Source organism: Momordica charantia (assembly GCF_013281855.1).
Source record: "Momordica charantia cultivar OHB3-1 chromosome 9 unlocalized genomic scaffold, Mcharantia_2.0 BLBB01000009.1, whole genome shotgun sequence".
Taxonomy (NCBI): domain Eukaryota; kingdom Viridiplantae; phylum Streptophyta; class Magnoliopsida; order Cucurbitales; family Cucurbitaceae; genus Momordica; species Momordica charantia.
In genome coordinates, this window is record NW_028275167.1 from 31,431,631 (window position 1) to 31,443,319 (window position 11,689).

The window sequence follows — 11,689 nt, forward strand, 5'->3', positions numbered from 1 at the left end:
ATAAATTTATAGTTAATATCACATCAATTATTAAAAAGGAAATTAACAAAGTGAAAGTATAATAATTTTAAGATTATTATTTATATTTAATTCCTATGTATCTCTTTTACCTTTATATATAACAACAATAATAATAATTAATAACATCAAAGAACTAATTAATAATTTACATATATATCAATCAAGAGGTTGTTACGAACGTAACAACCACATATAAATATCTAGAATTTGAAGTCTTTTCATAAAAATAAATTTACTTCACCACAAAAATATTCACCACAAAAATAATTGAAACTTTTAATGATTTAATCTCAATCTTGATAAAAATAGTTATATGCTAAAATTGATAATAAACATTTAAATTAATATATGAAAGTTAAATTGACTTTGATACTTGAATTTAAATTTGAAATATGCTTGGGTGGAAACTATTGTTATACAAAGTAGTAGGTGAACTGGAAAAGAAAACACGTATATATATAAAATATATTATACCGATTGAAATGAAACAGAGAGAGGAAAAAACAAAACTATACATAACAATTTTTTCTTTTTTATTTTATTTTGAGGCAAAAACTATATATTATAATGAATACTACATTGCCCACTTGTTTGGATAAAAGACATTAAGTTCAACGTGAAATATTGTATAATACTAGAAAGGAACTTGTTATTAACATTTATATTGAAATATGTTCGTATATTAAATATGATATATTGATCGTAAGTCAGTTGTTGACACATATTTACATATACATACTAAATATTTTTTTTTAATTTAAATTATATTATGGTACTTCAACTTCAACTTGTTATTTGTCATGTTAGTTTTAGAGTAATATATATAATTATATATATATATTTCCCACCCAATAATCTTTTAGGTAAAGAAAGAGTAAATAAAAAATAAAAATTACTGATTAGATAAAAGGCTAAATAGGTAGTTTTATGTCTAATTTATGAGTTAAGTTTTAATTTCGACATTAGAATTTAAAATTTTATAATTTCGAATTAAAAAAAAAAAGCTACCGAAGAGATGAAAGACTAAATATATATTTAGTTTACAATATATAAGTTACTTTTCAATTTCATCGTCAATATTTAAAATTTTAAATTTAATACACGTATATACATATTCTCAATATATGAAAATCCATCAATGAAATAGCTATTCTAACAAAATACATTTTAATTAAAATGTTTGAAACATTCTCGTACTTATCAAATATTAGTTATCAAATTTTGTAATATTTTAGTCACACTCAGTCATTTATTTGAAAAAAAAAATCAATACATCAAGAATTAATGAAATTTTAAAAATTGCACAAACACTGAAATTGTGAAAATATACATTATATCTTTTGGCTTCTATTGAATTCAACATACTGTCTAGCTCATTTATTTTTTTTATTTATAGTTAATGAAAGTATAAATTGAATCAATACATGAAAGTATCTTTGGCTTTTAATTGAATGGAAATTCTAAGCCCTACAAACCAAAATTAAATTTGATAAAGTTAGAAAGCTAAAATCTAAAGGGTTTGAATGTTCATACATAATAAAAATACAGAGATAGGGTAGAAATGTAGGAATAAAATGAAAACCCAACATTTTTGTTTACTTAACATACAAGAATTAAATCGTCGTTGTACTAAAAAATAAAATAATTTTATTTGATACGATGACGATGACGTGTTATCTTCCCTATTTGACTTTGACCAAGTATCATCCACTGAGGAACTAGCTCCCCATAAATCGAGATGAAAATGAAACCTCCATTTTCCATCCCTTCAATTCCCCTGCATTTTCTTCTGCACAATTCTTGAGAAATCATGGCCGTCGAAATCGAAGTGATCTCCAAAGAGATGATCAAACCGTTTTCCCCGACGCCGGCGCACCTCCGCCGCTGCAATATGTCGTTTCTCGACCAAGTAACCACCGACGTGTACAACCCAATGGTGTATTTCTACGCCCCCACCGCCGATTTCGACGCCGCCAAAATCGCCGACCACCTGAAGAATTCCCTCTCCCACGTGCTGACCGAGTTCTACCCTCTCGCCGGCCGAGTCAACTACGGCGAGTTTTTCATCGACTGCGACGACGGTGGCGTCCCCTTCATCGAAACCAGAGTCAATTGCCGGCTCTCTGATGTGGTCGGAACGCCATTTCCGGGCGAATTGAACAAATTCCTTCCCTTCGAATTGGACCAGCTGGAGGAAGTTTCGATGGGGGTTCAATTGAACGTGTTCGAATGCGGCGGCGTTGGCGTGGGAATTTGCGTTTCCCATAAGATTGGTGATGCTCTGTCGTTTTTCACCGTGGTGAATGGGTGGGCGGCGTTCGGCCGGGGGGAAGTGGAGGCGCTGCGGGGGCATTTTGCGTCGGGGGAGCTGTTCCCGCCGACGACGACGGCGCTCTACAACACGAGGAATAGTATTTTTAGAGAGAGAGTGGCGAAACGGTACGAGATTAATGGTGCGAATATTGAAGCCATTAGAGCCAAATATGCGGAGAGCGACGCCTTTGAGAATCAACGACGCCCTTCTAGAGTCGAGTCCTTGTCCGCCTTCCTCTACGGCCGTTTTATTGCCGCCGTTAAAGATGTAAGTCCCATTTTCAAGGATATTTGAACAGTAAAAAATATTTAAAAAGCTTTGAAGCAAGTCTATTTGGGAAATTAAAAAAATGCGTGTTGTATTGTATTTTTCAGGAGTGTAGCGACGAAAATGGAAGGCTGGAATCGGAGAAAACGACGACGTATTTGGTGTGTCACGCAGTAAACATACGGTCAAGACTGGAGCCACCAGTCCCGGAATACGCATTCGGAAACTACTACCGGAGCACATTCGCAATTCCCTCGCAAGAAATTCTGGACGACCCCAACTGCTACGCCCTCGTGCCGCACGTGCGACAAGAGATCGCCAAAATCGACACCCACTATCTGAAGCAGATCCAGGACAACAGAAACTTCCTGGACGCCATGAAGAAGACCTCGGCCCGGTTCGCGGCCGGTTCGCTGCTCTCCTGCTCCTTCACCAGCCTCTGCCGAATGCCCATCTACGACGCCGACTTCGGGTGGGGCAAGCCCGAGTGGGTCGGGTCCCCGGCCCTGATATTCAAGAACCTCTTCGTGCTCGTCGACAAGAAGGACGGGGACGGGGTTGACGTGTACGTTCATCTCAAGAAGGAGCACATGGCCAGGCTCGAGGCCGACCACCTCTTCCTCAACTACGCCAAACTGCCTTCTCCTTCTCCTTCTCCTAATTGAATTCCATCGTTAATTAATTTTCTTCCATTTCCTTTCCGATGTTTTTTTTTTAATATATATATATTATGTACGTGGTTTGAATTTTGATGAACTCTCAAAATGCGGACACATCAAGTAGCGTGTTCGTTTAAATTATAACGACGATTCTTTCTTGTCAATAGCATTTTTACGTTGGATTTTAAATTATTGGTCAAAATTACCGGGCCGGACCGGAACGACCCGAGGTTGTATTTGGGCTTCGAAGTACAGAGGCCCATTATGAATACAGGAGGCAAAGGCCAGCAAAGCAGCTCTAGTTTTCTAGTGAGAGTGGCTACAATCCAAAGCATTAATTTGGAGTGAAAAATGAGTACATAAGATTTGTCCTTTCTATTTAAGCTAGCAAAGACCCATTAATGGAGTGAGCACTGGTCATCAAACTCTCAGATACTTAGTGTCAAATTCCAATCAATTCACAACCAAGAATATTGCCTACTGCCAACAAATTAAAAGAGTTATTTAAAAATAACAGAAACCCACTTAAAAAAAGCTTTTAGTTCTCTTGGTTAGAAAAAATAATATTAATGAACAACCAAATCAGTCGTATGAAAAGAAAAATAACCTTTTTCTTCTCCTTCGTTGATTATGTTGAGATTGACAACGGAGCTCTGTGTGTTTTACATCTCTTTTCTGATTGATTCTTCATCTGGGTATTTCCTTTTTTTGATTTTCCAACTACGCTTTACCCAAGTTAATAAAAGATAGCTAAATTTTAGTTTTTTCAGTATCCAATGGCAACATGGCATACAAGTGACTGAATATTCGAATATCAATTTGCAAACGTGTATGCCACTGTTTCTTGTTGTTAATAACATTTTTAAGCAGTTAAAATTTGTCATGTTCTCCATTTAGCCATAGACCAGTTTTCCTTAAAATGCCTAACTTTGTATGCTTTTATCAGAATTGGTGGAGAAACATCTTGTGGCTTGCATCTTAATTTCTTGAATGGTAGCTATTATGCTAGATATGTTTTCGAATAGTGTGATGCGTGTACTGCTCCAAACCGTTCGTATCTCTACAATGATATGATATTGTTCGTTTTGGACATAATTCTCATCCTTTTGTTTTTGTATCATCTAAAAGACCTTATACGACCTAATGGAGATAATTATCCTCGTCTATATAACATGGATCACTCTCTTCCCTAATCCAACCTATGTGGAGAAACTGGATGGTTACTGGGAGCAATCAAAACACGGACTTCGACCAATTTAAGCCTTCGTGAAAGTCTTTGAAAAAGAAGTCTAGCTAAGAATTAAACTAGGGATTCTCGGTTCAAATTTTGAGATCTTCAATTTTTTTGTATTTGAGAGTTTGGTAATTTAAACAACTTTTGTTGTGTTTTAGCGATCCATTTCTAAAAGATTTGCAGCTCAACATTAGCACCAGTTTTCTTTGAATTCACGGTCAGGAATTTGCGTGGATTGTGAGACAGGGCTTGAATTTGGAGGCGATGCTTCTGCGTGCAATGCAAGAAATAAAAGACAATAAGGTTTGACTTGACACCCAAGTTGCGACCATGAAAACTTGTGCTTGGGACCATTTTTATTATTATTATTATTATTATTATTATTTTGGCCTATTTGTGTTGTGTTAATTGGAGTTGATTTAGAGGCAGATGATAAATGAGGTTGAAATCCAACTTCCAATTTCCAACCAATGGGAGTGGGACATCCTTTTCCATATCTTTTTGGAATTTTATTTTATAAGGAAATTCTTGCGCAAATACCAATTGATACAGAAAAACTATGCCAATCTTATCCTCCAAGTTATCCTAACAGATTCCCTCTAAGTCCTAATTCAACCCAAACAAATGTAGATTATTTGATTCGTTGGGTTTAAGTTTTTCTTCTATTTTACACAACTACCCTTTTTCACACATGCTCCCCATAACGTGGTAATATCAATAACTGCCCCTACCCGATTTAGGTCTACTATAATAATCAATGTTATTTAATCTCATAAACATTTCTTAAAAAATGACACTAAATTTATATATTGTGAATTCCTCGCTTGCTTATTTACAAATAATGTCTGTGTTGGGTGAATGGAAAACAAATTCAGACTTGGGTAAGAATTGGGGATAGGAATCGTATTTTTAGTCCTCGAAAAAGTTAGGAAATTCTTTTAGTTATAAATGTAAAATCCTCATCGTGTAGAACTCCACCGGAAGAAAACTTTTATCGGAACATACTATGTGTGAGTTTTCACACATAGTACATCAATACACTGTTATTACACATTTAAAATCGTTACTCTTTTTACTGCCATGGTAGAATAACATCAATAGCTCATTTGAATAGTTAAGATTATTTTTTCTGGAATGGTTAAGGCTTAAAAGAAACAAAAAGATATTATTTAATTTTCCAATTAAAATATTGACACGACACATCGTTAATGAATGAATTAATTAATTTTGACATCACATACACGCTAATTTAGAGTGGTGTGAGAGGCAAACTAGGGATTAGCGCGTGGGACGATGACAGTTGAATTTGAAACCCAACCTAAGTTTGGAGGAGGATGGCCCACAATTCCTCCAAAAGAAAGGCAGCCGTCGGATGAAAGATCCAACGGTGGAAGAGAAAAAGTGGCGAAATTGGAAAGGGGCGGAGAGAGAGGAGGAGGCGCCAATTAGGGCTCCGTCTCCCGCCACATCTCGCTGCCCCAAAACAGAAATCTACCCCTCGTGACCGACACGTGTCCTTCTTGCCCTATTTCCTTATTTTAACATTTTTTTCTTCCCTTCCTTCTCCTTCCTGGTTTCGCAACACCACTCTCTCTCTTTCTAGAAACTCGAATCGGCATCCTCTCTCTCTCTTCTCTTCTCTGTGTCTCCTGGTAGAATTCTCCCATCCGTGGAAGGAGCTTGCGGCAGCCTATTCCTTTGCAGTATTCCATTCCAGTAAGCTACGTTTGTTGGGATTCCATTCCCTCAGATTTCCCCTTTCATCATTCCTCCATTGCATCTCTTTCTCTCTAACTTAGGGTTTCCTCTTTCAATCTGGTAATTTTTGTGTTTTTCCTTCTGCGATTTCCGATTTCCTTTGTGTTCTTATCGTACGTTCTTTTCCTTTCTTCCTTCTCTGTAACCCTATTTTTCGTTCTGTTAATCCGAAAAGAAAAAAAAAAGTTAAATTATCGTAGTCTGTGATTTTACTTTCTAGATATATTCGGTGCGGGTGCTTCCTTATTTCCCCTTTGTTCACCTGTGCTTCCATCTGGGTTTAGCTTGTCATCGAGAAACTCCGTGAAATTCTGGTGTGCTGTGTTTTTGTTTGCCATCCGAAATTGAGAGTTTTCTTTTCTTTTTTCTGCGGATCTCTTCTATTAGTTATTTTCTCTTTCTTTTCTTATATCCTTTTCCCCTTCTTTTGTTACCGTCTGCCTTTTTTTTTTTTTTTTTTTTCCATTGGCACCGGAATACACTAGGAAAATCTTGGGTTGGGTTTGGGCGTACCTGCAATGGCCTTGAATTTTTCACATCGACCGATCTTTCCAGCGCATCTTTCGGAGGACAATTTGGTTTCTCCGATGCGGATTTCAAGTGGTTTTCTTGTCGATGGTGTTCCCGAGAGGAATTCTGATGTTTATGGGATGCCCTGGCATATTAACCAGGAGGTCGAGGATTGCCTTGATTTTAGAGAGGACACCTGCGAAGGGGGTGGCTCGCCAGATTGTGTCTCGAGTGATATTCTGGATCTCTTGCCGCCAGATCCCTTTGGTATGGATATAAGTACCACCGTTACTGCAATCACTGGCTGGCTTGACGATCTGAAAGTTGACTACGGTGGAGGATATGAAAGAGACGAGGGAGGCCCAGTTGATGGAAATTATCAATTTTTTGCTGGATTGAACTTTATTTGGAACAATGCAATTAGGTTCCAGGCGTACCCATTTGAAAATAAAGGAATTTTTTATAATTCTTATGAGCTGGATGGATTTGATGTGTGGTCTGATGGGAGAACAGCAGGTGATGTATCATGCCACACTGATCCTGAACCACCATATGTTGTGGATACAATTCAGACCCTTGGTATGGAACCTGAGACTTCTAGAGTGCAACCGGAAGATCTTAAAGAGGGTAATTGTGTCTCTTCTGATGTAGGCGAACCTCCTCATGCCGCTTTAAGTTTCGTGCTTGGTTATCTGGGCACACGGGATCTTATTGCTGTTGAAAGGGTTTGCAAGTCCCTGCGGTTGACTGCCGAAGGGGACCCTTTCTTTTGGAGAAACATTCACATAAATGGGCGTAAGCTTGCACAATTTACTGATGACGTTCTCTTACAATTAACTAGTAAGGCTCAAGGTGGTCTGGAATGTCTGAGCCTTGTACAGTGCACAGGGATTACTGATGATGGTCTCATGGAGGTGCTTCTTAATAATCCTAAGGTCACAAAGGTAAGGATACAAGTTTTTCAAAGTGCAAGCATAGTTCTTGCTATGAATGTGGCATATTGTACTAGCTTTCTTTTTTTTAGAAAGAATTAATGTCAGATTCTCGTTTGTTTCTAACTTTACTTTTTTCCTGCAGTTATGTGTTCCAGGATGCACGAAACTCAGCATTGAAGGCATTATTAATACTTTGACTGCCTTCAAGTCAATAGGTACACGGGGAGTAAAACATTTAAGCATAGCTGGAATTTATGGAGTAACAAATGAGCATTTTACAAAGTTGAAGAAGCTGTTATTGGGTACTGACAACTTGACTAAGCTAAATACCCAGGAGCCTCGGTTCTATCGAGGTGGAGATTATTTTCCATCGTGCTTTGATGGGCGTACCATTGACCTAGAAGAATGCCCAAAATGCAGGAATATGAGGCTCGTTTATGACTGCCCGGTGGTTGGCTGCAAGGGAAAAGAAGGGGTCACCGACACTGACACAGGCACGAACACCAACACCCAGAGATGCAGGGCATGCACACTTTGTATAGCTAGGTGTGATCAGTGTGGACGATGCCTAGAGGGCTATGTACATCAGGAGATATTTTCTCTGGAGTTGCGTTGTGCTGATTGTGGGAAGCAGAGAACGATATGTGAATGAGAGGGGAGCGAGCCGTGTTCTTTCATCCTTGCTGAAGAGAGTTGCAGCTTCTCGATTTATGGTTAAATTTGATATGTGCATACAAGTTAAAAGTTTAGATTTGTTCTCGCAAGAAATCCAGAGACAGCCAATGATCCGAGTATTGACTTGCATCGTCAATCCAAATGTTGAATTTTTATACTTTTGAAGGACGTGGAAGGAGAAAAACCAAAAAAAAAGAAGAAAAAGAAAAAAAAAAGAAAAACTAATTCCAAGAACTCGAAGTGGTGTGAATGGGTGCCATGGTTCTGGAAATAACTATAGATCGTTCGTTGATGATCAATGGTTTTAGGAACTGGTGTCTCAGATTCAATCATCTCGTTGGCCTTCCATTTTTCTTCGTCTAGCTATTGGGAAGTTGCATGGTGCAGACGGTTTCCGCTGATCAGAATGTTTAACTATTGATGAACTCTGGAAGGAAGGTGCCTCTTTATGTGACTTGGTCGTCTTTTATTCATTTCGTTCTGTTTCTGGCCATTATTGTGGTTCTTCAGTATGTTACTATTGCGTCTCGCAGGTCATGTATGCTGCACCGTCAATCTATGTGCTTGTCTAGTCCTTTTTTTTTTCCCTTTAATTTCTAGGAACTTACTGCTGTTAGAACTTTTAGACATCGTCGTATTTGTACTTTACTTTTAATATGTGGGAAACTCTGTTGTCATGTTGCTGGGAAGTTTCAATAATGAAATAAATGACGTCAAATATTCCAAATAAAGTTTGATTCCTTGAATTTTCTTCAGAATTCCTCGTTCTTGTTTGGTTTTCCAATTTACAGCAATTTCTTAGATATTTATATGACTTTGTTTCGTGTGTTGAAGTAGTTAATTGATGCCTTGAATATAGCAGGCAGTGGTTTGGACAAGTTTTTAGACATTTATTTAACTTTGTTTCGCGGGGTCTCAATTCACCAAACTAATAATGATTTGACTTGACATCAATGATGTTAGATATTTTCTTGGTATTAATGATTATGGCATTATGATATCTGAGCTCTTTTTTTCTTTTTCTTTTCTAATTCAATTATGGTTATATGCCAAAAGAATTCATTCTTTTGCCCAATGAACATATGAACATCAAAACTTGATTCTTTCTGGATGAAATATAAGAAACTTCCATGGTTATATTCGGGAAGAGTACAATACAGATAGGTTGTAAAAAGCATAATCTATAATGTTATTACATATGATTTCATTGGATGCCGAATTTGGTAAAACCGAAACTATCATACTGCTTTCTGGGCTTCAGAGCTCAACAGGATGAGGAGAAAATACAAGTATTAAAATGGGAGAGATTAATCAAATGGTGGTTGGTTGATTCATTCTTCAGCCCACTTTTCACATTGTTGGTTTCTGAATTCTGATTTCAAGATTTGTTGTCAGATTTCTTTCGCAATTCTTTCATCCACTTCAAGCTCAAGATTGTCTTCCCAAATTTGCTCTTGCCGGAGGACCCGCCGCTCTTGTTCTTCTTCTTGTCATTTTCCGACGACGATGGTGGCGGGTCATTGTTGTAATCCCATTGATCTGCCCAAGACAGACCACCATCATCATCTAAACCCATATTCTTTCTTCTTTCTTTTTCTTCTTTCTCAACAAGCTATCATAAAAATTTGGATTTTTCAAGACAAATTTACTTGGAAGTTTCTAATTATGGATGCTCGTTATTTAGAATTGATTCTCTCTCTGTTTTGACCGAGTAATTTGGGTATATTTTTGGCCAAGGAAATTACTTGGCAGACTCGGTCAGGTCGGTCGTCACCCTTGTTCTTATAACGAAAAAGTAGGTTTTTTTATAGAGAAAAAGTCACATTTTGCTCAAAGTTCCACCCGAACAACAAACAAACAAACAAATCATTCGGGTGAAATTCTAATTGAATCATTACATTGCAATACAAAATGTGAATAAAAGATTCACAATGTCCTCAAAAGCGATAGGAGTGCTTTTAGTCATCATCATCATTCTTGTAAGAAACAAGTGTGTCCACTCTGTGAATCTGCAGTAACACAACACCACCATATATAAACAACAAAAGCAGTGGATCCAAAAATGAACTGAACAAATAAGTTTGATTATACCTTGGTATCAAAAGAATGCAGCTTCACCATTTGTGGATTGGCAATCAGTTTGGGGTCACTCTCAATCCAAGTAAATGGAACTGCAAGATCCTTATCAGTATACGCTAACACATCAAATACACCTGGAAACCACAAAAACAGCAGACAAAACCATTCAAATTGACTTAAATATCATTATAAACTAACGATTTCATAATGGTTAGTGTTGCAAACACTTACAGGGTTCATCAAGGCAGGGCAAATAAGTGATGCTTGAAGCAATCTGTCTCATAATTGCTTGAATCTCTCTCATAATTTCTTTATCACTCTTTTCCCTCGACACGCTGCAGCCAGATCATGTAATCAGGATAAGAAGTTCAGACATGAAAGGGAATAGAAGTTTCTGGTTGAATTTAATACCCTTGTTCGACAACTTCGCCATCAGTTTCAATACTGAAGTTCCACCTCTCAAGAACCTCATTATTTGCTTTGCTCAATATGACGAGCACAACCCTTTGTAGCTTCCCAGCTTCAAGCCATTCTATAACCAATTTCATGATTCAAAAACTTCTCAATAAATATAAATCATACTACACAATGCATATCTTTGATTTGGAGAAAGCGAATTTACCAGAAAGCTGAGCAGTTAGATTAGTGATGAAGGATTTAACACCTTCGTCTTGAGTAAGCAACATTGGAAGCCCATATTTCTTAACCCTTACAAAACTTTCTTCCGGATAAAGTCCACGGTTGTAGAGGATGCTACACAGTTAAAATTGCGATCAATGAACATTTACATGATCAGAAAATGAAAATAAGAACAGAGGAAACGTATCCCATATTCATACCTATTCGCAGCGTATCCTGGATGAGAAAAAATTCAAGAAAAGATGGAAGAAGAAGAAATCAGCCAAGGTTATTCTTGGATAATCAACCGAATTAAAGAGAAAATTAAGATCAGAAGGGTTTTCAGAAGCATATACCGAAGAACTCGCTGACAATCGCCGCAGAACCGCGAAGAGTGATGATGTCTTTGGTCTCTGTTTTTGAAGCCATATCAAATCTTCCTTACTTCTTGAATTCAAAACGAGGAACAGATTTAGGGTTTAATGGATGCACAGGGGAAACAAATCAGAAAGGGAAATCGGAGTTGATGATTCAAGTATTCTAATCGAAGAAGAGAAAAACGAGTGGATCAGAGAAAATTTAATTGAGAACTTCGACTTGCGGACGCGACTAAATGCTA

The 11,689-nt window shown here is 37.3% G+C and overlaps 4 protein-coding genes across 5 annotated transcripts; 2 read left to right on the forward strand and 2 right to left on the reverse strand.

Moving 5' to 3' along the window:
* Positions 1-1,761: 1,761 nt before the first annotated feature.
* Positions 1,762-3,425, forward strand: LOC111019771 (stemmadenine O-acetyltransferase-like). Its single transcript, XM_022296224.2, has 2 exons — positions 1,762-2,602; positions 2,710-3,425. The coding sequence occupies exons 1-2, from the start codon at positions 1,832-1,834 to the stop codon at positions 3,265-3,267; spliced, it is 1,329 nt and encodes a 442-aa protein (XP_022151916.1). The 5' UTR covers positions 1,762-1,831; the 3' UTR covers positions 3,268-3,425.
* Positions 3,426-6,048: 2,623 nt separating this feature from the next.
* LOC111019742 (Ribonuclease inhibitor) lies at positions 6,049-9,104 on the forward strand. Its single transcript, XM_022296183.2, has 2 exons — positions 6,049-7,707; positions 7,841-9,104. Exons 1-2 carry the CDS (start codon positions 6,772-6,774, stop codon positions 8,348-8,350), a joined length of 1,446 nt encoding a protein of 481 aa, XP_022151875.1. The 5' UTR covers positions 6,049-6,771; the 3' UTR covers positions 8,351-9,104.
* LOC111019658 (uncharacterized) lies at positions 8,915-10,085 on the reverse strand. The gene has a single exon (XM_022296061.2). It carries the CDS (start codon positions 9,947-9,949, stop codon positions 9,752-9,754), a length of 198 nt encoding a protein of 65 aa, XP_022151753.1. The 5' UTR covers positions 9,950-10,085; the 3' UTR covers positions 8,915-9,751.
* On the reverse strand, positions 9,774-11,689 carry MAD2 (DNA-binding HORMA family protein). 2 transcript variants are annotated; one of them, XR_015787253.1, is made up of 8 exons: positions 11,427-11,689; positions 11,292-11,307; positions 11,075-11,205; positions 10,864-10,984; positions 10,684-10,787; positions 10,465-10,586; positions 10,272-10,382; positions 9,774-9,912 (listed from the first exon to the last, which is right to left on the reverse strand). XR_015787253.1 is itself a non-coding variant. In XM_022296060.2 (7 exons), exons 1-7 carry the CDS (start codon positions 11,497-11,499, stop codon positions 10,332-10,334), a joined length of 618 nt encoding a protein of 205 aa, XP_022151752.1. In that variant the 5' UTR covers positions 11,500-11,689; the 3' UTR covers positions 10,230-10,331. The 2 variants fall into 2 exon arrangements, 1 of the variants encoding a protein (XP_022151752.1); XM_022296060.2 differs by lacking the exon at positions 9,774-9,912 and having other exon boundaries at positions 10,230-10,382.

Bases quoted from the DNA above. Each gene is read 5' to 3' on its own strand.
- LOC111019742 (XM_022296183.2), top strand. From the start codon at position 6,772: ATGGCCTTGAATTTTTCACATCGACCGATCTTTCCAGCGCATCTTTCG. The intron at 7,708-7,840 runs GTAAGGATACAA...TTTTTCCTGCAG, and splicing joins ATAATCCTAAGGTCACAAAG to TTATGTGTTCCAGGATGCAC.
- LOC111019771 (XM_022296224.2), top strand. From the start codon at position 1,832: ATGGCCGTCGAAATCGAAGTGATCTCCAAAGAGATGATCAAACCGTTT. The intron at 2,603-2,709 runs GTAAGTCCCATT...TGTATTTTTCAG, and splicing joins TTATTGCCGCCGTTAAAGAT to GAGTGTAGCGACGAAAATGG.
- MAD2 (XM_022296060.2), bottom strand. From the start codon at position 11,499: ATGGCTTCAAAAACAGAGACCAAAGACATCATCACTCTTCGCGGTTCT. The intron at 10,587-10,683 runs GTAAGTGTTTGC...TGTGGTTTCCAG, and splicing joins GCCCTGCCTTGATGAACCCT to GTGTATTTGATGTGTTAGCG. The intron at 10,383-10,464 runs GTATAATCAAAC...GTGTTACTGCAG, and splicing joins TGCATTCTTTTGATACCAAG to ATTCACAGAGTGGACACACT.
- LOC111019658 (XM_022296061.2), bottom strand. From the start codon at position 9,949: ATGGGTTTAGATGATGATGGTGGTCTGTCTTGGGCAGATCAATGGGAT.